Source organism: Cupressus sempervirens, chromosome 3 (genome assembly GCF_028749045.1).
Source record: "Cupressus sempervirens isolate cs-2001-9-10 chromosome 3, ASM2874904v1, whole genome shotgun sequence".
In the NCBI taxonomy this organism is placed as follows: domain Eukaryota; kingdom Viridiplantae; phylum Streptophyta; class Pinopsida; order Cupressales; family Cupressaceae; genus Cupressus; species Cupressus sempervirens.
In genome coordinates, this window is record NC_143120.1 from 98,414,954 (window position 1) to 98,441,091 (window position 26,138).

The 26,138-nt window shown below is 36.5% G+C and overlaps 1 protein-coding gene across 5 annotated transcripts in view; it reads right to left on the reverse strand.

The window, feature by feature from the left end:
• Positions 1 to 10,967: 10,967 nt before the first annotated feature.
• The window catches only part of LOC149564970 (putative E3 ubiquitin-protein ligase RING1b), a 103,442-nt gene continuing 88,271 nt past the window's right edge, over positions 10,968 to 26,138 (reverse strand). For 3 of the 5 annotated variants that reach the window (XM_089818504.1, XM_089818502.1, XM_089818503.1), the window contains exons 5-11: positions 13,553 to 13,634; positions 13,122 to 13,242; positions 12,866 to 12,907; positions 12,156 to 12,746; positions 11,862 to 11,972; positions 11,564 to 11,767; positions 10,968 to 11,431 (exon numbers count right to left, since the gene is read on the reverse strand). In XM_089818504.1, coding sequence (XP_089674630.1) covers positions 11,405 to 11,431; positions 11,564 to 11,767; positions 11,862 to 11,972; positions 12,156 to 12,746; positions 12,866 to 12,907; positions 13,122 to 13,242; positions 13,553 to 13,634 — 1,178 coding nt within the window. In that variant the 3' untranslated portion in view covers positions 10,968 to 11,404. The remainder of the gene's footprint in view (positions 11,432 to 11,563; positions 11,768 to 11,861; positions 11,973 to 12,155; positions 12,747 to 12,865; positions 12,908 to 13,121; positions 13,243 to 13,552; positions 13,635 to 26,138) is intronic. The other 2 variants (XM_089818506.1, XM_089818505.1) reach the window with 1 other exon arrangement.

Here is a 26,138-nt window from a genome sequence, read left to right on the forward strand (position 1 = left end):
GGCAAGCACTCATGGAAAATTTGAACTCTTCAAAGGAATGGATATTTGACTCAAGTGCCTCATATCATATGGGTTCTTCAAAGGAGGATTTTTCTTCAATGAAGCAATCCAAGGTACTGCACATCTTCATAGGGAATGATAGAAAAATAGAAGTTGAAGGGAAAGGAAACGTGGAGATGGAAAATTGAGAGTTTTAAGATGTTCTCTATGTTCCAAACCTAAGTTCAAATATCCTCTCAATATACCAAATCACTCACCTTGGAGATGGACATAGAGTTGAGTTCTTTCCAGACTCAGTAAAGGTGCGCAGTCTTAAAGACAATTCCTTGGTTGCAATGGAGAAAGTGAATCATAACAAGAGGTTGTACTCTTTCTCTCATTTTTTACCCAAGTCTCCTTCAAAGGCCTTTTTATATCAAAAAAATTCAAACATGCAATTATGGCACTAGCGGTATGGTCATCTTGACTTCTGTTACCTTCAACAACTTTGCACAAATAGAATGGTCAAAGGTCTACCTCAAATCAAATTTTCCAAAGGTGAATGTTCAACAAATTCAGTGGATATGCATCCAGAGGGGAAGTTACAAAGAGGAAAGTCTTCAAGAGCACCAAGTGTTCTTTAGATGGTTCACATGGTATATTAGCAAGTCCTTTTGCATTCAACCAAGGTCACTACATATTGACTTTTGTTGATGACTTTTCAAGATTCACTTGGGTTTACTTTCTTCATAGTAAGAATAAAGTGTTGAAAAAATTTCTAGCCTTTAAGACTCATGTAGAACAAAAATCCAGAAAGGCCATCAAAATTCTCTGAATGGACAATGGAAGCATGTATGTGAATAGAAGACTTATGGACTTTTGTAGACTCAAGGGAATTGATCTTCAGACTCCACTAGTATTCAGTCTGCATAAGATAGATGTTGCAGCATTGAGGATTTGAACTCTTAAGTCTATGGTAAGTTGCATGATCAAAGCCAAGTCTCTAGATCCATCATTAAAAGTTGAAGTAGTCTTTACTACCACTCACATTCTTAATCATTCTCCTCATCCAACCTTAGATAGAAAAACTCCTTTTGAGGCATGGTGTGGTAGAAAACCTATTGTGACACACTTTAGAGTCTTCAGTTGTCCTGCATGAGCAAAGATATCTTCTAGGGGATGCAAGGCACAATCATCTCGGCCTTGTACCTTCATTGGTTATGAAGATAGTGTGAACGCATATAGACTTCTAGATCCTAAGACACATCAATTTTTTGTGGATAAGGATGTATACTTTGAGGAAAGTTCACCAAGCTTATCCTCTACTCCTCTTCGCACATCATACTATGTGGAAATTGATAGTGATTCTAGTGATAGTGCTTCAACAGATTCAGACACATGGAGTTCTATCAACAGTTACAATGAGAGGTCACTCCATCAGTTCAGTCCACATGCATACATCGCCATAGTGATAGGTCCAAAATAGCAAGGTACATCCAATCTTCTAGGTACAGGTTCAATGATAGATTTGAGGGATAGTATTGATGATCTGCCCCTTCTTCTTGATGCAGAAGTACCTTCCTCAGTTGTCACGAAGGTTCCATTCAACTCTCTTGTTCATTCTCTACGTGATTGATCCTTATAGGTTGAAGTGATTGTGGATACTTATGATCAGCAGTTGCAGCAAGGTTCTTCATCAATTGCAGAGACAAACAATTCTTTGGGACATGTTCTTCAGTCAATTGAGCAGGTTTCAGAGACATCGCTTATTCATGGGATTCTTTCCACACACAGCATAAGTGTCTCATTTGTACCTTTGGCATTGTTTCTTCCTAAGGGGAGGAATACCATTTTGCAATCTTCGATCAACTTCTTCATTGGAGCAGTCACTATTCAGCATTCTTCTTTGGGGAGGGAGCCTATCATATCTCTCTTCCTCTTCTCATCATTCTCTTATGTGTATACTGGATGTATTTCGTAATGGGAGGTCTTGATTACTCCATCCATCCATGCATCCCTATTTATCTCTCTTTTGGGGGGAGGGTTTTTTCCCATGATTTTTTCCCTCTTTCTCTGCTTTATGAGAGATTGCATATCATTATGTACATGGGTACCTAACATGGCCTAGTAGTCGGGACCCATCTTGCATATCATCCTAGATTTCGTAAGCTTAAGGGCATTCCCCTAAGTTGTGCTTAAGAGGGGGTGTTGGTGTAAATAAGTATCTACTTATTACACTTACTTTACTTAGGTTAATGCATTATTTAATTATTTTGCATTATTTTATTATTTATTTAGGTGAGGCACTTAGGAGTTTGTGTACTCTCATTGATGTACGCCACTCTAATTATGCACATGGTATCTACAACACAAGAGTTCGAATCAATCACTGAGTTGTCATGATAACAACATAGTTATTCGCACTCCTCATTTAGCACATGTTGTCTACACCATTAATTTGTGTGCTACACCATTGTAGGCTTATCCTCACATCATCGCACTTAATCCCGTGCTTAATGGAGGATAACCCATATTTGGTGGACATGTGCCTGGTTGTATGATTTTTCATGATGCTAACTTTTATGCATTTTAGAAGCTCTCCTGAGGCCTTTATATACAAGCACTCCTAGTGTACTCTCAAGCTGGCATATTGAATGAATATCATCATTCTGATCATACTCTCTCTATTTTGGTCTACTATGTGCTTGTGTTGAGTTCTTTAGTTCTTGGGTTAATTTTTGCCTAAGCCAAATTCTTACACTCCATGAAGCAAGATCAAAACATTTTGATCATCAAAGGTCAAAACATGCATCAAAATGCAATGCAATTTCCAAAATATACCGAATTGATTTGCTTGGGAGCTAGAACATTTATTAAAAATGATTTATTTGTTGTTTTCTCCAAAAACGTGCCCTAAAATGAAGCTTTCAAAAATGTTTTTGAGCTTAATAAATTCATTTTAAATGCAAGCTAAATCATTACCAACCAAAAATGCCTCCAATAGAAGAAATCGCCTGCAAATCCATTGAGAAAATCTCAGCTTATGATCAAAATCGGGTTCTTGGAGGACAAAAACATGTTCTTCAAAAATAGACTTTTGGAGTGTCATTACATATATTAAAACATGTTTTTTGATCAAAATCGGGCCTTTTTGGATCACGTATATATTTTAAAATGTGCATCTCATCAAAATCACACTTTCTAGGTGTCATTACATGTTTTAAAATATGCTCATAGGCAAAATCAGATCTTTTGGGGGGGGGGGGGAGCATGTTTTAAAATGCATCTCACCTTTTAGAGGTTAAAGCATGAAAACTTCACTTTTGATGCAACAGCATCAAAAAGGTCCACTTATGATAGACTTTTGATGTAATGACATTAAAAAGGTCCACCAATGTAAACGTTATATACTGTGACATGTAAAATCTCCACTTTTGATGGATTTTACATGTTATTGCATATAAAATGTCCACTTATGAAGACTTTTAAGTCATTTAATTCACTTAAATTTATAAAAATGTTACAAAATGGGTCATAAACAATATTTATTTATCATATTTAGAAATATAACATATAAATATCATTTAAAAAGTAACATTTAAATAAACATTTAATTTTTAAAACCAAAAATTAAACTAAAACTATATAATTATATAGTTACTTTAAGTGAAAAATTAAAAAGTAACTCAACTTAAAATTATAACATAAATTGCACTATAGTCACTTTAAGTTAAGAATCTAAAGTTAAAGTAACTTAAAAACATAACAAAAAGTGAATATAAGTTATATTTATCAAAAAGTGAAAGTCAAATTGAAAATATAACATCATATTTTTAATTCGTGTTGTTGCACCCAAAAGGTCCACTTTTGAAGCACTAAAATGGACATATCCGTTGACTAACAACTCTGATTGAGCTCTAGGTTAGACCGAATTGAAGGAGAAATTGAAAGGCATGACATGAGCAAAACCAAAGGACTAAAAACAAACAAACACAAATTCAAAAGCAAAGAATGAATGATGAAGGCTTCAAAAGTCAAGCAAAGGCTCGACAGAAAGAAAAATGAAAAAGACTTGACAAAGGCCTTCAGTAAAATAATTTGATATACAAATTGAAATTGATCAATCGATCAACATTAAGTAATTAAATACCAAATTCAAGCTTAGAGAAATGTGAAACTAGCTTGAAAAAGTTTGGTGTTGCTACCAACATTTTGTGGTGACAAAATGCAAGAAAACAAGGATCAATCTCCAAATGAGAGATTGTTGTTTAGTGTTGAGCCCGATTAGTCCTCGAGTGGGAGATTCTTGATATGTGGTGATTGATCAGCAAAGTACTATCAAGAATTTTTTAGTTGACTCATTAACCAATTCCCAAGGTTGACTCATCAAGTGTTTTTTAGGTTAACTTGTTAAGACAAAATAAACTAGCCCTAATTTTGTAAGCAGCAGTATTGAGTTGTAAGGGGTTACAAATTGTAATCAGGTTGTAATCACCAAATAATAAGAATATTGGACTCGATGTTGGTGTACATAGCCTAGGGACTAGATGAACCGCATTAAATATGTGTCTTGTGTTCTCTTTTGGTTGCTTTATTATTTTCTGATATTGGTTATATTTGCATATAATTGTTATTTATGTCTCGATTAATCCTAACACTTAGGGACTTTGTGATCAAACTGTATGGAAGGATTTGGAAGTTATTAAGTGATGGTTCTATGGAAAGGAAATATTTTTGTAACAAGCTATCTATTAACTGTAGACACCCTAAATTAGTCAAGCTAAATCAAACTGGTCAAATCAAGTAAAAGCTATCAACTTGAATATTAAAGTCTTTGCTCAATTGAATCTAAGCCATTTAGATCAAAATTGAACCTTAAGGAGAAATTTAACCATGTAATTAATTTTTCCAACCCATTCAAGGGATACACATGGATAAATTAAATCAAATAATTTAATTATTAATTCTTCATCATTTACCTTTGCTTTCCATCTAATTTTAGGAATAGTCATTTAGGAGTCCTTGTAAATCTGAGAGCATCCTTAGCCTTCTTGGTTAGAGAAACATGAGACATTTTTTAGAGTTTAATGTTAGAGGTTTTATCATGTTTTATTGTTAATTTCTTTCAAATTGAGTAACTCAAGTTTAAGTTGCATTATATACTTTCTATAGCATAAATTAACCGACAATGTAGTAAGTGATCTCTTGTGAGAATTGCAAGTCGGACCTCATGCTAAAGCTCATTAGGTTCATGCCTTGGAGTTACATGTGAAGGCATTAGAACTCACATATACTTTTTGAAATACTACAAAATTTACATTTTATCTTTGTCTGAGGTCAAAATGAAATTTAGATTCTCCAATAAAATTTTGAATCTATTCATACTATTGTTGATTTTATCCATGTAGAAATGTGCCACAAATTTAGGGTTTGTGTGTAATAACCCATGATTGAAAGATTGGAATGGTATCGTAATATCGTAATTCATAATTATAAAACTCACAAAGGATATTTGTGTTCCTCTCCACATCTTCATATGGTGCAAAAAAATCAATGAAAAATAGGCCTTACAACCATCAGCTAGCTCATGGTAATATAGATTCCAAAATATTTGTTCAGCAATTCTCGAATTAAAATTTGCCCACTTTGTGTGCACTCTTTAACAGGATCGTACCATTAGACCTAAATTGATCCTCGTATAATTCACCAATCCCTTATTTCCTAGATTTACACTAAGTCAATCTACTATGATATGTGACACAAACCAAAGCCGTTTTCTTCACAAATATTTCTTTTGGAGAATTGGCCAAAAATTCTTAATAATTTACTTAGATATGGCATGCTTATATTTAGAGTGGAAATCGTGTTTGACATTAGTGGAGGTTGAGATTTATTTCTCTAGAAATTTTGTTGGTATTCATTTCTCTTTGTATACTAAATTTGTGATTGATCTAATTTTATGATGTGAATATGAGTGCAATTTAATAAAGTTTCTCACCTACATGCCCTTGTTGACCATTGGGATCATGTATCTTATATAATTGCCAAAGCCTCCCTTCTCAAAGGAATCAACTATGCCACAGTCATAATATTATAGATATGGTTGTATAGTTGCATATTTGTTCCTAACCTCAACACATAGCTCAAGATATGAATGCTTAAAGTTGGTCTCTTATCCATGACAGGGAAACTCCTCTTTGTTTGGACCATTAGGTTCCCTCACTTTAGTTCGACCCTCTTCTCTTACCAATGGTGGAACTCAACTACCAAATTGAGAACAAATTAATGGAAAAAAGTTCATTTATAGTTTGGGAGATAGTTTTTGACAAATAAGACCTTGATGACTAGAGCAAGCATAATGACTATGATCCACCTTCACCTCTTGTTAGATATATAACTCAAATTGATTAGTAGTTTAACCACTTGACCTTTTGTCTTATGTTTACATGTGTTCATTTAGGGCTTTTCCTTGTCTAGACTTTAGGGTGTGATGCCATTCCATCCAATTTTTTCCTTGTGAATATGGCGTAAGATATTTCTTTACACTATATAAGACACTAATTCATCATAAAATATGTCAGTAAGCAATTCCACTTTTTCTAAAATAGTTCTCATTTTCTAATATTTTGTTCCTTTTTCTTTGGTAATCATGTATAACCAAGAACCCCTTTTACCTAAGAGATTGTCACCCAAAGCTTTATCCATATTAACATCTTCAAGAAAAATCAATGCTTGCACTTCATTATTACTCTTGAAATTTAAGGCAGGTCATGATTCTTGTTACATCCCAATTTTTTACCCAATTTAAAATGTTCATATAGCCGTTGAGGATCACATGAAGTCAATTGACAATTAAATTTGTTATAATCCTACGAAATGGTAAGATGGTTAGTCGTTATGATTTCATATGAAAACATGCTAGTTGATTATTTATCATGAATTTGTGAAATTGAAAAGGCGATTAGTCACTATGATTATTTATGATTAATAACTTGTTATGGTAACATGATGTAACTGCGAAGAATTTCCTTGTAAGGAGCACATCAAAGGGGTGGAAGCATTGTCAGAAAGGAATTGGGCATTGGGCATGGAGGGGCACCACCATCACTGAGCAAATAGGTACAAGCCCTGAACCACCAGGGCTAAGGATAATGACTAGGCAAGCAAGAGTGTACGTTGGACGACCATAAGTTAACTTGTTAAATAACATGTCATTTAATAGCAAAAGAGATTTCAAAGCATGTCATTTAATTGTGTTGTTGATTGGAGCCTTCTAATGTATAATCATGTCTTATCGTGTCGACATCATGATACTTACATATATATACATGTACATACATGTATATGTGTACATATGTAAACCAACTTTATATATATAAAGACATATACACATACTTGATATTTGGCGTATATGTAAGAAATATATAGTTTGGGTTTACACATGTACACATATATGCATACATACATATATAGGTATCTATATATACCATGATGCTATATACTAAGACATTATTATTTCTTTCACCTTGGCGGTGGTCTAATATTATTTCATATGTCAACCTTTCATATTCTATTTTTATTTCCATTGGGGCTTATAAGTTGAGACGACCATTTTAAATTATTTATGTCGATGACTCCTTGTTGGTATTGTAACTCTTGCACCGCCACCTTCTTGTTCTTTTCTATAACCGAGCATGGATTGCTTATTTAGTGGGAGACTTGTTGTCAATGAAAAAAAAAGGAAAAGATATACCTCAACCTGCTCCCAATCGAGAAATTGATCAATTCAAATCTCTTATTTTGTTTATGCATGAAATCAGATTGCAAACCTGTGAAAGCATTTGTGATCTTTGAAATGGACTCAAATTCTTCTCTCAAGTGGTAGAGTGACGAGGCATCCTCGTCTCGTATGCTGGAGTGGACCCCAAATCAAATACCTAGTAATGAGCCAAGCTTGACCCACGATACTGGTTCATCTCTTGATGACATCATTTATGGTTCTTGGGTATGACAATTTATTTACTTGTTCATTGTTTTGTTGAGCCTCAATATTTGTCACTACTTCATATATTTCCTAGATCACATGTTAAATTTGTTGTCAATACTAGCATATGTGAACTTGTATGTCGGATTGGGATTCTTATCTGTTAAATTCATATATAAAATCGGCATGGAATTAGATGGGTATCGATACGTTTGAGTTATGTACCTCTGTGGTTTGCGTCATTTGTATTTGTATGCAAAAGCTTTCTTTTATGTTGGTTGTATATGCAAACTTTCATTGACAAATGGTGATTCACTTAGTCTTCTCCCCTCTTAACCTAGTTTTCTTTATCCCATTTTATGCTGGTAACCTAGATTGTTTTCCTGTCACAACATTGTCACTTTGATGAAGAGTAAATAAGTGACACTATGGTTTGTTATGAGAAATATATGCGGCCATTAACTGCTACCATTTGTTTCTAAAATATAAATTGTGGTTCCCATCTTCATTATTATAACATTTAATCTCTATTCTTTTCTCTATCATATTGTTATGGTGCATGAATGTCATGATCCCACTCCACTACCTTTCAAAACACTGTCATTAGCAGACTGCTATTGTAAAGTAATATAAGTTTCATTTGTGATGCTTCAAACTGGATTCGGGCATAATTGAGATGACTGTATTTTATAAACAATGATCAAATTCCATTTGAGGAACCACCCAAGAATTCATCCAAGAGGACCAGCATGGTCAAGATGAAGGGTGAGAAAATAAAAACTCATGCACAATAAAGTAAACATAAATAAAAAATGAATAATCACATCTAAATATCGAAGTCAGCTCATGGTAGTCCATTGTTTAGTTATTGATGCCCAATTGAATGGTGGGATGACACTCTAGTACCAAAATGCTCAATGGCCGATTGAGTTGCTCCATGTCCATTTTCGAATAGGGAGAGTCTTTCTCGTTAGAGATTGCATGGGGATAAGTTATGGTCCGAGGTTGGGAGGTTAAGCCCCTGGCAATGTTTCCCCTCTCCACGAGATGTCAGGGTGTCCATCTAATAAAGATAAGTTGAGCATTCAAACATTTATTGATAACAGATTTTTTTAATTTCATGATATTTATACAAGTAGAAGATATGATGGATTAATTCATATTGTTGTATTTGGTTATTTCCTTTGATGAAAGCAAACTTTTTTGTCAATATAATTAGTAACCATTTAGATCAATTGACCTTCCAACTGACTATGAAATAGATCTATAAGTTTGTTATTTCAATCTTTATTTATAAGAATAATGATTATGAGCATATCTTTTAATCTTATGAGCATATCTTCTAAGAAAATGAATAAAACAAAGGTATTTGACACTCCAAATGATACAGTGGTATCCGATATCTTAAATGATCCAATGGTAATTGATGCCCTAAATGACCCATAGATAATAGATGCTCTAATTGATACAATCGTATGTGATGCCGTAAATGATCCAATGGTAATTGATGCCCTAATTGACATAGTGGTATTTGATTGTAATCGTCATTTAATTTTGATATAATGGTATTGGACTAACCTAGGTGTTTGTAGAAGCATCCCTAGATCGATTTCAATTTCGAATTCCATGGTATGTAGATTTTAATTTCTATAGTAAATTCATTGAAAGTGTTTTCAATGATTAGTTTTGAAATTTCTACTTAACTAATTGTAACCGTTAATCTCATTCACTCGAATGTAATTGATATAATTGTATTCCTATGAAAATGAAGTAATAACTGTATTGCTTTGATATGTTAGTTGTTAGTTAACACCCAAGAAAAAGTGGTTGCTACACTTCTATTTTATTGCACCAAAGAAGAATGCAACACGATCCCAACTCCAAACAGCCCAAGGTTCCCTTGAACTACTCCCATTAAAAATCAATTTGATAAAATCCTCTTGCATGTAACTCAAGTCGATAACTACCCTTCTGTGATGGCAAAATCCTTAGCAAGGTCAATGTCATTTTCTCCAATGGTTGCCCCACTATGCTGGCAACTTATAACACCTTACACAATTAAATGCAATAACACTTGGGTTCCAAGGGTGTACAAGCTCAAAACATGAAACATTTAAGTGGCATCTTTTGTAAACCTGGGTGCATTGTCTGCAATTTTATAATGAACACTTGATGTGTGGATTACCAATCAAAGAAATAAGTGTGTCAACCTATCTGAAGTCAACTGCATGGGGAAATGTATGCAATCATATTGCACTGATTTTGAGGGTCTGGATGCAGCATAACCCATTTGAACTAAAGCACTCAGTTTATTTATCAGGTCATAAGCCAAAGTGCCACACAATACTTAAATATTGTAAGCCATGAAAATGTGAGACGACATGTTGTTAATAGTTTCATTGTGTTTTCTAGTGTCCACGTTATATAAAACTTCACTGTATAGAGTATACCCTGAACTTTATGACATGTTTGTAAATTTTATTAATTTGCAATACCTCATGTTCTTCTGTACAATGTGCATGCACAAATTGAATGTCATGTAGAGACATCATTGTACTAAAATGCTCAGTATGGAATCCAACCATCTCCAATTGAATTTGTGTACATTATCACAGTTGGAAGCTGAAAAGAAAAATTATCTATGTATACTATAAATATGCTGTCATCTCAACGTGCTATTGTTTCCCATGACATTAATGTCATATTGGTTTGTGGTGTAACATACCTCGCCGAGTATGTTACAAGGAGCTTGTGTAGCTATCAACCAAACTTTTTAGGTTTTTAAATGGGAATTTGATAACAGATTGGAGATTTCCACAATGCATTCAAATTGAATTGCTCTTTTGGGTTAAAACTATATATTTCTTTATGCACCCAATGAAATGCATTAACTTAATTGTACAGTACAAAACAATTAAATTATTATTTTTCTTGATTGGTACACCTCTCAAACTGTTAATTTGTGCAACATGGTTAAATATTGCTGAAATAATAAAATAATGTGTTTATGAAAATAAGTGAAAAAATGAATTAAATGACGTGTATAATGAATTCTGTTCGTCTTGATTCATTATTTAGAGAAATGAACCAAACTCATATAAAATCAATACATTTTGATTTCAAGAAATGATAACATTGATAAGGCTTCTCATCTATTTGAACCATAATGTATTACAATATAAATACTGTAATTTCATTACTCCAAGCTGTATCTGTACATGTGTTGGGGAAGGTCGACAAATGAATGCTACCTTTAGCGATTAGTGTATTTAGAGCTTCCGGCAGAAACAATTCTCTTGAAAGCTTACACTGCACAGGGAATTCAGTTATAACTACCGAATGTCTTGTGGCAAGGTGAAATGTGTAGATCTGATTAATCTCTGAAGACTCTAGTTGGAACAAGCCCACCCAAATTTTGAATCTTCTGTCAAATCTCTAAGCTCAGTCCTTGTAGCGATACATCAGAACCTATCACACAAGCCCAAAACATTTATCCCGAAGCAAGAATAATAGGAAAGCAGTATCATTGTAGTTTGAAAAGAAAAAATTGTACCCAATAAATTAACCAAATGAATTTTAAGGCAAAGGCTCTCATTGTACCAGGTTACCCCTAAATTCTGTACAACTTGCAAAGATTCCTTCCAATGTTTGTTCTTGATCCAAGACCTCTATAACTTTTTCACCATTTGAAGCTCCAACCAAAGCTTTTCCCTTTCCAAACTTTGCCAAGTTCAATGGACTAGTTTGCTTCTCAATTATAATTTCTAGATCTTCAGGGGCCACAGAAATGATGCCTGACAGGAACTAGGACATCACAAGAGCAAATTCAAATCAGTATATTAAATCATAATGCGACTGCTGGTCCTAATGAACATAGTTGTATAGAAATGAATTATACTTTACAAATATGCTTCACAGTCACGGTTGGTTGACAAGAAAGATATGGCCTCTTCAGATTGGGAAACGTTTCCTCGTCCTCAAATGGTAACAATGTGAAGTGTATCTCCAACTATGAACAAATAAACAACCTGTGCATTAGAGTTCAATTTTTAATGGAAGCATTTTTCGCAAAAAGAACAAGCTTGTAAAGAGCAGTCAGGATGATTCATAAAGCTTGAATAGCTACATTTATCAGAGGGAACAAATATTACAGTTAAAAGTTACGTTTGAATTTATAAAATAATATTTTTACCTCAGTCTCCTTTTCTTGTTGAGATTTAGACCTAAGATACTCGACCATCTTAGCTGCATATGCAGTACGAGAAGTCCTCGCATGAGCATTTCTCACACTTCCATTCTTTGTATGACTTCTCGCACCACCCTTGCCCCAAGCCAAACCTTCTGCATTTCTTGCATTTCCAGGAGAAGCATCTGTACTTTCTCTGCTAGCTTCTGCTTGACTATATTCAGCTGATTGAATATCTTCGCCAGCTTCCTCATCATCAATGTCATCTTGTTCTTCTCCATTGCCAACATCCATGTCAGCAGAGGTTTCAGGTAAAGAGCTTGGAGCTCTCCTTTTCTTCCGTGGCCACCTGCGCTGCAGAGGTTCTTCGTCATCAGAAAAAAACTGCTTCATGTCCTCACCTTCCTCACCATCAGAACCTAAGCTCCCTCTTGGTCGTTTGCCTTTATTGTTACGCTTGCTCTGACCCTGAACACCGGAAAATTTACCATGAGCCTTTCTGACAAATGCTGCTGCAGTGGCCTTTGCAGTCCTGCGTCGTCGTGTCATTGCTTCTGACTGCCTCCGAAATGTATCAGCAATGCTAGCTTGGATCTGCTAGAAAATTTATTTGACAATAGCTAAAATTTAAAATTAAAGGAAAGACAGACATTAATTGCAATCAATTAATTGGTTTAGACTTTAGAGCAGTCAGAAGTACAACAGAACAACCCTACCTGTCTATTTCTATGCTCTTCTTCTTCATGCAATGCCATCTCCTAATGGATGAACAGAGAAGGTATTAGGAGAACTACGCATCCTCAAGATTGCGAAAGCACATTACAACAAAGAAAATAGGCACTAAAAAGTTGATTGACATTCAGGTGTTTGTCCAAAAACAACAGGAACTTACCATTAATATTGGACAATCTCCAACTCCTGTAAATGAAAACAACAGTCAAAGACACAGTAATAGGACAAGTAATACCTCACCTCTTCCTCATACTTGTCCAGATCAGGGTATATTGCGGCAATTAATGCATCATAGTTTGGATCATCTCGCAACGATCGCCGGCTAGCGCAATGTGTACGGCATGCAGGGCACTCATTGTTCCTGAGGTCACAAAAAGTCCAGCATTTAATGCTCGGCAAAAGTAGTTTAATAGAAATAAAATATATTATTTCTTGGTCTTTCGTAATGTTTTGTATCTCTGATGATCACTATGCCTCTAAGTGTTATTGGATTGTGTTCTAACTCTGATTTGCAATTCACAACATTTTATATCAAATGAAGGCAAAATAGCAGGAAAGCTTGAATGCTGAACAGTTGAACTAGTGATTTAGAATTTGTGAAGCCAATAAAGTATGCAAGAGATAAATAGAGACAAAAAAAACATCGTGAAAAACCTATTCCATAGTCATACCCCAAGCGCATTGACTTGTCAATACAATCTCTGCAAAATCGGTGTAGACATTCCATAACTGTCCTAGTTTTCCGGATAATGCCTGCCAGAGAAAACAATATTTAATCTCCTTTCCAAATTTCAGAATCATTAATAAAGTCTACATCCAAAAAAAAATATGTAGCACCATCCTGCACGTATTATTTTGTTAATTTTACAGAGCAACAGCTGAAATAATAATCATATTCCATAGCACATTTTGACATGGGCAGCATTTTGACATTTTGACCTGTAGGTAAATAATTTGGAATTAGATTGCATAAACAGAAAAATATTAACAAATAGCCTGGAATTGAATTTCATTTATTAAAAATACTGGAATATTTCAAATAAACAGCTTACAAATATGTAATGTCCCCCACTTAGCTAGTTTGGAGGTATGTTGTCATTAGCCCATTCTTGTATGGTCCCGAGGGCTAACCAAGACTTCAAAAGGGATCCTGAGGTTATTTGGCCTAGTCAAATTTAATTACAGGCCAAACGGAGTTCGTTTGTTGGGTTGTTAGGAAGACTTACTATTTTTAGTAAGCCAATAGGGGGATGCAGTGCCTTCAATTTTCAGTGACAGGATGAGATGCGTTTTGTTGGGCTCTTTCTAATGAGCTATTATATGTGGGATTTCGAATTTATTTGGTATATTATTTTAATGTTTGAAGTTACAACGGTAAAGTGACTATTTAAATTAAATATTATAATGTTTCATAAAGTCACTTTATAAAAATCAAAAGTCCCCCTTTTGAGTACATACATGGACTTTGTAAAAAGAAAAAAAGAAGTAATATTAAAAAGTCATGTATTATCCCACGTTGGCAAGACGGAAGCGTGGAGCAAGTGAGGAAGGGATTAAAAGGAAGAGGATAGCTCTCATTTATTCATGCTTGGAAATATCAAAAAAATTGGAAAAAATTTTGAAGATTATATCTCAATAGTTTGAAGGACGAAATCCCTTCAAGCTGGAAATCTTGACGCCATTGAAAGATATGGTCTTGAGATTCAACATGGTAGCAGTCTGAAAGAAGTAGATACGAAAAAGCAGCCCGAAAAAAGCAGAACCGAAAAAAGCAGGCTGAAAAAGCAGGTACGAAAAAGCAGGCCAAAAAAGCAGTTCAAAAAAAGCAAAGCAGAAGGGGCAGCATAGAAGGAAATTATTTCAGCCATCTACAACCAGGTTCTTTTGTTAATATTGTTTTTAGGGTGTTATAAGCTTTCAGCTGTAAGTGTGCATTATACCAGCATTATCATTTTGTAATCCATGTAAATGCCAAAGTCTTGGCCATATTTCATGAGCATTGTAATTTTCATTGCAATTAAGAAGATAATAGTTGCTGGTGTCATTTAAGCAATTTAATATCATTATTCATCAGCTAGTTAGTTTGCATACCAACTGTTTGTAAAAATGCCAGTTGGTTGTAGGTGTTCATTTCTCATGCTTAGATCATATATATGCACTGAATATTGTCAAAATTAGTAGCACACTCATGTTAGGTCATTTGTGTAGTCCATCGTAATCTTCTAGCACAAGATTTTCATTGATGCAAATTGTAAAAAGGTCATTTGAAGCTACTTGAAATACTATATCAGTCATACGTCCCTTGCATGTGAATTGTTTGATGAAATTCCTTGAGCTTTCATCAGCATTTTTGAGGGCAGATTTGAGGAGAGTTATTACAGTGGTATCAGAGCTATAAGTCCTGCCATCCTGTGGAGGTCTTATAGGGAATTTGGAACAGCCAGATAGAGGGGAAAATGTTTGAGGAAATGTCAAAACACTAAAATCAGAGCATTTTTTGTTTGAGCATGCGACAGGGGCCTTATAATTTCCGCAATACCAGAGCAAGACAAAATAGGACTTCAAACCTGCAGAGAAAACAGTCTAGTTCATTCGTGCAGGTGGACATAGAATCCAGTCATACAGACACAGAGGAGGTATTCTTTCATCAAGACATCAATATGGGTGACCGAGATGACAAGAATGCTCGGGATCCTGGGGAGGAAAGATTCTTACAGTTATTAGAGACCTTGGCACAGGGACAGCAATTAGCAGAACAGAGGGCACAGGAACAAAATCAGAGAATGGAGGTTATGATGCAGATGATGGCTCGTCAAATGGGGTTGAACGCTAACATAGGTGGAGGAAATAATCAGAATGGTAATAATCAGAATGGTAACAATCAGAATGAGAATAATCAGGATGGGACACATAATGGAGGTGAACAAGTCGGGAACAATTTCGGTCATGCACCCCAGCAAGCTAGGACAGTGAGTTCGAGGCCCATGATTCCCACATTTCCTCTTAGAGCTCCAGAGCAGCCCGTACCAGAGCCCCAGATCAGTGATATACAGGACCAGTTGAGGAGAGATTGGGAAGCCAGAGGTCCAGATTTTACTGTTGCAATTACCTTTAGGGAGTATATGGATGTGCGGATGAAACATATGCCACGTGGACATGACAGGAACCAGAGCTATGAGCTACGGAAGAAAGTAGGGAAACTTCAGTTACCATACTATGATGGCTCGGGGAAGTCTACAGCAAGAGCTTGGGTTCAAAAGCTTGATACATACTTTCAGTTGAACCCTATGCCTGAGGAAGAAGCTATTAAGTATGCAGCAATTCATCTGGATGGGTTAGCACACGAGTGGTGGCATCATGGTATGATCACTATGGGTCATGCACAGATTACCTCATATGTGGAGTTTACGGAGAGACTGATTGAACGTTTTGACAGGAAGGATCCAGAACTACATTTCAAGGAGTTAGCTCAGCTTAAACAATGGGGATCATTGGAAACATACATTTCAGAATTTCAAAAACTTGCAGTGTTAGTAACAGATGTATCTGAACGGAGGATACTGGTTCTATTTATGGTTGGGTTAGCTGATCCGTTGAGAGGGTGGATTAAAGCTCTCAACCCTCCCACTTTGCAGGAAGCCATTAAGAAAGCTCGTGACATGGATTCCTCTTCAGCTTCTAAAAATAAATTCCAGGCAAAGAGTTTCCCTTCGAGGAAAGATAAGGACAGTAAACCTTTTCGTAGAGAGGGTCAGCCACCTAAGGAGGAAAGTAAGAGGTTGGACAATGAGACACTTAATGATCTCAGGAAGAAGAAGCTTTGTTTTCATTGCAGGGAGCCTTGGGATTTGTCACATAAGTGTCCATTGAAAGCAAAAGCCAAGCAGATGGAGTACTTTTCAGCCGAAGAGTCAATGGATGGAGATTTAGAGCAGTCATCAGAATCAGATGGAGATGATAATTCTTCACATGAGGAAGCACACAGTGATAGCACGATAGCTCAGTTGTCCAGTATACAGGAGGCCGTCACTTTCAGAGTTAGGGGAACTTTGGATGGACAAAGATTTGTGGCACTCATTGATACAAGGGCAACACATAACTTCGTTGATGAAAAGTTTGTGACACATAGAGGGCTACATACAGAAGAGCATAGGGGATTTAAGGTGATGGTTGCCGACGGCTTCAAAATCGACTGTACCAAGAAAATCTCCAACTTGCAGCTTCGTTTGGGAGATTATGACATGGTGGGAGATTTCTTTGTTGTCAACATTGGTGATCAGGATATGGTGCTTGGGATGAATTGGATGAAATCTCTGGAAGAGTTTACATTTAACCTCCAGAAAATGGAAATGAGGTTTGAGGCAAATGGTAAGAAGATAGTACTCAGAGGTTTGTCAAATGGGAGACTACGAGTGGTGTCACTCAAGCGGATGCAGAGTTTCTTCAGACACGACCAGGTGCAGTGGACAGCAGAGTTCAGAGTAATGCCTGAGGTGACAGAGCAACATAAACAAGAGTATCCCCCTGATGTACAAAAAATAATAACCAAACATACTAAGGTGTTTGGTGAGATACCTCCAGGGAGACCCCCGGATAGGGGAATTGAGCATGTTATTGAGTTAGAGGAAGGGGCTAAGCTAGTCATCATCACACCCTACCGCCGTCCAAAGAGATATAAAGATGAAATAGAAAAGGCAATCAAGGAGTTGATTGACATGGGGCACATACGACCAAGCAAGAGTCCTTTCGCTTCTTCAGTAGTATTGGTGAAGAAGAAGGATGGTACAATGAGGATGTGCATTGATTATAGGGAACTAAACAAGAAGACAATCAAGAACCAATACCCTATTCCGCGCATTGATGAGCTTATTGATGACTTGCACGGTGCTTGCTACTTCTCTAAGATTGATTTGAGATCTGGCTACCACCAAATACGGGTTAGAGAGGTGGATGTGGAGAAGACAGCTTTTAGATGCCACTATGGACATTTTGAGTTCTTAGTCATGCCCTTTGGGTTGACTAATGCCCTCGCCACTTTCTAGTCCTGTATGAATAGAGTATTCAGAGATCAGTTGAGGAAGTTTGTGTTGATTTTTTTTGATGATATACTGATATACAGCCGTACTTGGGAGGAACATTTGAAGCATATTGATGCAGTGCTCAGCATTCTAAAGAGGGAGTCATTATATGCCAAGATGAGTAAATGCGAGTTTGGGATGACAAAGTTGCTCTATCTAGGGCATATTATTAGTGCAGGAAGTGTTCGGGTTGACCCAGACAAGATCAGGGCCATTCTGGATTGGCCACCGCCGAGGAACACTTCGCAACTCAAGGGATTTCTTGGGCTTTGCGGGTTCTACCGCAAATTTGTGAAGGGATTTTCATAGATAGCAGCACCACTTACAGATTTGACACGGAGAGACAGTTTTAAGTGGTCAGAGAAAGCTCAGGATTGTTTTGACAGGTTCAAGGATCTGATGAGTACATGCCCTGTTTTAGCCATTCCAGATTTCACCAGGCCTTTTGAGCTGCAATGTGATGCCTCAGGAGAGGGCGTAGGAGCTGTCCTCATGCAGGACAAACATCCCATTGCATATGAGAGCAGGAAATTACGAGGTGTTGAGAGAACTTACAGCATCTATGACAAAGAAATGCTAGCAATCATGCACGCGCTAGCTAAGTTCAGGCAATACTTAGCAGGGAGCCGATTCAAAGTAAAAACAGATCATAACAGCTTGAAACATTTCCTTGGACAGAAGGATCTCAATGACAGGCAACAGAAATGGGTGAGTAAGTTACAAGCTTATGATTTTGACATAGTCTATGTCAAAGGGAAGAAAAATATCGTCGCAGATGCTTTATCCAAAAGGCCTCATTTGCTTGCTGTTGGGATAGTCATGGACGATTGGAGAGAGTTGATCTTGGCAGAGTATGCCAAGGATAGTTGGGCATCTAGTGTTATTGAAGGAACTATTCAGGATAGTCGATACATTGTTGTAAATGATTTGATCATCTACAAGGAAAGGATTTATTTAGTACCCGGGTCTGCTATGAAGCAGAAGATTCTGAGGGCATTTCATGATTCACCATTGGCAAGAAATCCCGGATTCTTTAAGACATATCGGCAGGTGAGAGAGCGCTTCACTTGGAAAGGACTCAAAACAGAGGTGCTTCAGTTTGTTAGGGAGTGCCCAGTATGTCAGCAGAACAAACAGGAACATTCCTTTCCAGGTGGTTTACTACAGCCCCTACCCATACCAGAGAAGAAGTGGGATAGCATTTCCATGGATTTCATTACAGGCCTCCCCAAGGTACAGGGTCAGGATTGTATTTTTGTTGTGGTAGACAGATTGACGAAATTTGCACATTTCTTTGCGATTTCATCCACATATTCAACAGTACAGATAGCAGAGCTATTCTTTCGAGAGGTATTTAGATTACATGGGATGCCACAGAACATGGTCAGCGACAGGGATAGTAGGTTTCTGAGCCACTTTTGGCAGGAGTTGTTCAAGTTGTGTGGAACAGAGCTAACTCCGAGTACCAATTACCACCCCCAAACTAATGGGCAGACAGAGATAGTGAATAAATGGGTTGAGGGGTACCTTCGAAATTACATTGTAGGAGAGCAAAAGGCTTGGGTGAAGTGGCTACATCTAGGGGAGTACTGTTATAATACCTCTTTCCATATGTCTATTCAAATGTCCCCTTTCATGGCACTGTACGGGTATGATGCTCCTAATTTTCTGGATTTGTTATTTGGGGACAGTAGAGTGCCTAAGGCCAAGGATATATTGCAGGAGTGTCAGGACATTATGCGATCCTTGAAGGAAAATTTGCAAAGGGCACAAAATCAGCAGAAGCAATATGCTGATCAGCACAGGGTTGAGAAATTGAAACCACGCTACTATGGACCATTCAAAGTAATCAGGAGAGTGGGTGAGGTAGCTTATGAGTTGGAGCTGCCTGTAGACAGTAAAGTACATAACGTGTTCCATGTGTCACGCCTTAAGAAGGCATTGGGGCATAATGTGGTGCCTTCAGTAGTATTGCCACCTCTCGATGATGAGGGAAAACTTATCTTGATTCCTGAGGCTATACTTGACTCCAGGGAGAGGGTGCTTCGCAGGCGGACTATCAAGGAGTACCTAGTAAAGTGGAGGAACCTACCAGTTGAGGATGCGACATGGGAGGCAAAGGAGATTATTCAGCATCCTGAGTTGAGATTGCTTGGAGACAAGCAATTTCAAGAGGGGCGGACTGTAATGTCCCCCACTTAGCCAGTTTGGAGGTATGTTGTCGTTAGCCCATTCTTGTATGGTCCCGAGGGCTAACCAGGACTTCAAAAGGGATCCTGAGGTTATTTGGCCTAGTCAAATTTAATTATAGGCCAAACGGAGTTCATTTGTTGGGCTGTCAGGAAGACTTACTATTTTTAGTAAGCCAGTAGGGGGATGCAGTGCCTTCAATTTTCAGTGACAGGATGAGATGCGTTTTGTTGGGCTCTTTCTAATGAGCTATTATATGTGGGATTTCGAGTTTAATTGGTATATTATTTTAATGTTTGAAGTTACAACGGTAAAGTGACTATTTAAATTAAATATTATAATGTTTCATAAAGTCACTTTATAAAAATCAAAAGTCCCCCTTTTGAGTACATACATGGACTTTGTAAAAAGAAAAAAAGAAGCAATATTAAAAAGTCATGTATTATCCCACATTGGCAAGACGGAAGCGTGGAGCAAGTGAGGAAGGGATTAAAAGGAAGAGGATAGCTCTCATTTATTCATGCTTGGAAATATCAAAGAAATTGGAAAATTTTCTGGAGATTATATTTCAATAGTTTGAAGGACGAAATCCCTTCAAGCTGGAAATCTTGACACCATTGAAAGATATGGTCTTGAGATTCAACATGGTAGCAGTCTGAAAAAAGAAGAACCGAAAAAGCAGCCCGAAAAAAGCGGAACCGAAAAAAGCAGGCCGAAAAAGCAGTTCGAAAAAAGCAAAGCAGAAGGGGCAGCATAGAAGGAAATTATTTCAGCCATCTACAACCAGGTTCTTTTGTTAATATTGTTTTTAGGGTGTTATAAGCTTTCAGCTGTAAGTGTGCATTATACCAGCATTATCATTTTGTAATCCATGTAAATGCCAAAGTCTTGGCCATATTTCATGAGCATTGTAATTTTCATTGCAATTAAGAAGATAATAGTTGCTGATATCATTTAAGCAATTTAATATCATTATTTATCAGCTAGTTAGTTTGCATACCAATTGTTTGTAAAAATGCTAGCTGGCTGTAGGTGTTCATTTCTCATGCTTAGATCATATATATGCACTGAATATTGTCAAAATTAGTAGCACACTTATGTTAGGTCATTTGTGTAGTCCATCGTAGTCTTCTAGCACAAGATTTTCATTGATGCAAATTGTAAAAAGGTCATTTGAAGCTAGCTGAAATACTATATCAGTCATACGTCCCTTGCATGTGAATTGTTTGATGAAATTCCTTGAACTTTCATTAGCATTTTTGAGGGCAGATTTGAGGAGGGTTATTACAAAATACTTGCTAGAATGACAACATAACATCCAGCACTAAGTACAACTTCTGGATGAGATTGTCATTAGAAAATCAAAGGAACATTTTGTCCTCCAATCTCTCACAAATCTAAGAGTTTTTGTCCTTGAACTGTTAGTTCAAAGCATGGCTCAAGCTGTACCATAAATTATATGAAATTATGAATAGTGACAACCAAGCACTTTATAACAGGAGGGCTCACTTGTGTGCTCAAAACTCAATGCCCTGTGGCTGTAGCCAGTAAAATATTTAACTAGTATATATTAATTTAGGCAAGTTCCTTCTCAAATAGCTCCCGCAGTGTCTTGAAACTCAACTTGTAACTTGTTATCAATGAAAAATCCTTTATGGAAATCTATGCCCCCTTATGCTGGGACTAATATTACTTTAATTATTGACTATTGCACCAAAGTCCCAGCTCATGTCCCACACTATTAAATTTGTTTATTTTTCTCTATCCTTACTAAGTAAATAAGGATTGGGTCCACACACATCAATTTTAAGTAAAAGCAGACATTACAATCTAGGATTCTCATAATTGCTTGTCCAGAAGAAATGCAATGCAATGCAAAGCTAGATGTTGTCCTTTGTAATTAGTTCCTATACCAAACAAAGTATTTTGTGGCATTCCTATCCCTCAATTTCTTCCTTTGTATATCCATGATGGCTATAGAACCAATTTAAGATTCCAATTGCCATTCAGGGATAGCAAATAAAATGAGGGTGTGGCACATTGACCACGTGCCTTCTTGAGATCAGGAAACATTGTGACTATGGCTTCCTGCTTGCAAGTCTAACTCATAAGCCTCTTCACCAACCTTTAACAAAACTCTGTGCTCTATAAAACTCACATTTGAGCTATTCAACTCTTCTTGGCTTGATGGAAGTTTGCCTATACAACCATGGACGGAAAAAGACCATAGCTCACATCTCAATTGATTTCTTGGAACTGTTGATTTGTGTATAGGTTCTGTTGATTTTAGGCCTAGAGAAAATGACTTGTGACCTTAAAATGTCTTGTCTATGTTCCGCCAAGTCACTAGCTGTTGGTACCCTATTGTCAGTAAACACCCAGTTAGGGAAGCTTGGGGCATCATATCCATATAATGCCAAAAATCCAATCATGTTGCGGGGTGTGTGATGGTTGGTCTTGTCACAATACTCTCCATGATGTAAGCACTTCACTTATGCTTCTTGTTATATATGACATAGTTTCTCAAATATCCTTCAACTCACTATTTGTTGTCCATCCATCTAAGAGACAGAACTAATATAAAGAGTGACTTCAATAGTAATCATGTGAAACAATTACCATCAAAGGAAGCTAGGGAATCTACCATCCATGTCACTAACAATGTTTTTAAGGAGACCATGTAACTTGAACACTTCTCTAAAAGATAGATCAGCTACCTAAGGTGCTCTAAATCCTATAGGGATGACAAATAACTCTTTGTAGTTAGTAACCCATCTAATACAACATAATGCAATTCTTTGCATTACCCTAAGGACACCTATGATGAAATCCAAGGATACACTTTCTTATCTCTATTTGGGAATAGGCAAAGGTTGTTTAAATCATACAGGAATAACATGCTCTACTTTATTTTGTTGTAATGTTATGCACTCCCTAAAATGTTCAAGAAAATCTTCTTTAAGGCATTTCCAGGAACATCTCTCTTATCTATCTATAAGTCTTGTTGAACCCCTAATGCCTCTCCATGAGTGCATCATGTAAAGCCCTCAAAATATTCTTCTTAACCTTAGATTTGAGAAACAAAATAAATATGTTCTTGTACAAAACAAGATCAGTAGCTAGTATCTATCATCCTTACTTTTACCTAGAATGCTAGAAGGAAATGTGATCTTGGCATATTTTGTCACCTCCCACCTAGTAGAAATAGTAGAAATGGAGTGTAAACAAGGTATTAGAGAGAGAGAGAGAGAGAGAGAGAGAGAGAGAGAGCATCAACAACTATAACTATATTCATTTTACCCTTCCTGTAGTCTATCAAAATCATAAGTTTGAAGCTTACTCGTCCATTTTCATTTTGAATCATTTAAGTCAAATCAGTCAAGCAAGGACTTCATGTTGTTATGATCAATATTTACTGCAGGTGTAATATCCCAAACTAGGATATTGTCTGAAATCTGTTTTGGATGTTTGACATTTTGTCAAACACTTTGCATGCAAACTCTAATACCACTATAATATCCCTTTCCAATTCTATTCTCAAAATGCTGATTATATGCTCAAGATATATTGTCAAACATTTTGCATCAATCTCTTTACTTGTTTCTATGTTTCTGTCTGATAATAATTGTTTGAAATGATGTCAAACGTGATTTAAATGCTTTCACATGGTTACTAAGATTGTTTAGCAATTAACTAATATGCAAGAGCAATTCATTTTGTAGTTTGACGTACATATATATGACCTACACTTGGAGACTAAGTCATAGGATACATCGAATTTCATCTATAAAATTTGAATTTCATCGAATTTTTACCCTTTTCAAACTTCAATCGAATTTTATGATATTTAACATAATATTGCTATTTAATATAATATTGTTTTATTTTTGTAATGTTTCTATCATTAACTAAATAAATAATCAAGGCATTGTTTATGGGCCGATTGATTTAATATATCTCGGACCCATTTTTATTTTAATTGTTTCCATAGGTGTTGCCGTCGGTTGTCTTTGTAAACCCTCAGGAGTTTGTCCGAAGGGTACTTAAGCACGACATGTAGGTAGTAGTTCTCAGGCGATTTGGATTATTTCTTTGCACTGCGAATTCTTATTGGTGTTCTTGATTGTTTATCATTTCAGAAGTGAAAGATCTTCACTATTTGGCTATTCCGGTTTCGGTGGGATTTAACATTCACCCTATTCCATCTATGTACTACTTGGCTTAGATTTGGCGAATCGAAGCATTAATCTTGTTTGCTAATCTTGTTTGGGTGCACTTGTGCATGTTTGGTGATTATATTGAGATCCTGTGGTTAACAATGGATTGAAGTCTATCGGATCACACAATCTTCCATCATCCTCTATACCCCAACGGCCTTCACCCCTTTGTACACCCTCCAACACCATCGTATGGTCGATCCAGTCGGTCATTTCGTTCCTCCCCAACTTCCATACCATATGGCCTATCTTTCCCAACACACTTCGTATGTTCCCCCCCCCCCCCCTCCATACCCACCATACTGCATCTACCTGTCACCATACGATGATAATCCTACCCGTTGTACGACCTACCAACACCGTACCATGACACCCTACTGCCGGTACCATACAGACAACTATGGCATTGTACAACCACCTCCTGCCATTGTATGGACACCCCTTTAATTATGCAAACTAGTTTCGTGTGGATACTACAAGAAAGGTAGTCTCTACCATCTGGGAGTCGTCAAGAACATTACAATTTTAAAATAATAGAGTTATTTAGTTTAATTATTTAGCAATGTCAATCTATTTTGACAATCTTGTGGACATTACTTATATTTATAAATAAATAAATTTATATAAAGTAGATTTAATGTTGATTTTTTTTTTAAATTTACCCTTGTTGAATTTCATCCAAATTTGATGACCTCCAAACTCGAATTTGAATTCAAACATTGCGACTTAGCTTGGAAATGTGTACCTATTGTTGGCGTAATTCGCTTAGTACATACCGTTAACTTCAGGTCCAAACTGCTTGTGGTTGTATTTGGTTGTAAGCGCCTTCAAGTGTATATATTCCCCTCATCTCTTATGAATAAACTCATCAAAAGTTCACCTTCTCTCTGTCATTTGGTATCGAAGTGGCTATCTAATATATTCCTAATGGTTAGGTTTTTTAAGAAGTGTTTGGCACTGGCTTGAGATGGGCATCCTATGGAGAGGTCCTAGAATGCACCATAAGTTCTATCATTATTTGTTCCGCTACTACTTATACAGAGAACGAAAGGGAAATGCAATGAAGATTGTCTTGAATTCCAAAAAGTAGACAGTAATTGAAAGATCCCCAATCCCGGTGAATTTGGAAAATGACGTTTGTTTCAAAATTCAAGACTTTGACTAGAATTTTGTACATCTGAATAGACATTATAGAATTTTGATTCATTTTTGGTTTTTTCTTGTTTTCAAGTTTTTAGGTGTTTTTGAAGATATATGCAAGTACATGACAAATAACAAATAACTTTGAACTAGAATGATGAGCAGCATTCATTTACTGAAAACGCTTAACAATCTGAAAATGATTCAAATTGTACCAGGCAGAATATTCAGATTTTTGCAGTCAAAGAAATAAATATATCAAATGGATTTGTTGTTGTCTACAATGAACCTGACAACAGTTGTAGAAGGGTTTTACAATCACAAAAGATGGAGAGCTTGCTGTCACAAACCCCTGTATGATCTCCAAACTGCAAAACATGGCTGCTACTAAGGAATGGCTCCCACAATACAAGCCTGAGCTGCCTCTAGAAGAAACGCCCAACCTGGAATAGGTTGGCCGCCTAGCTGAATGTGATGTTTCCTTCTAATAAATGGTGCTATGAAGAATGTCGATCCTTGCCACAGAGAATAGTACTTTCCAACTCTAATACTGAATCACCAAATCCTTGTCAAGGTTTGCGTCCCAACAATTCAGACTTAAGATTTTCGTCCCAAACCATTGAATTGCTCCA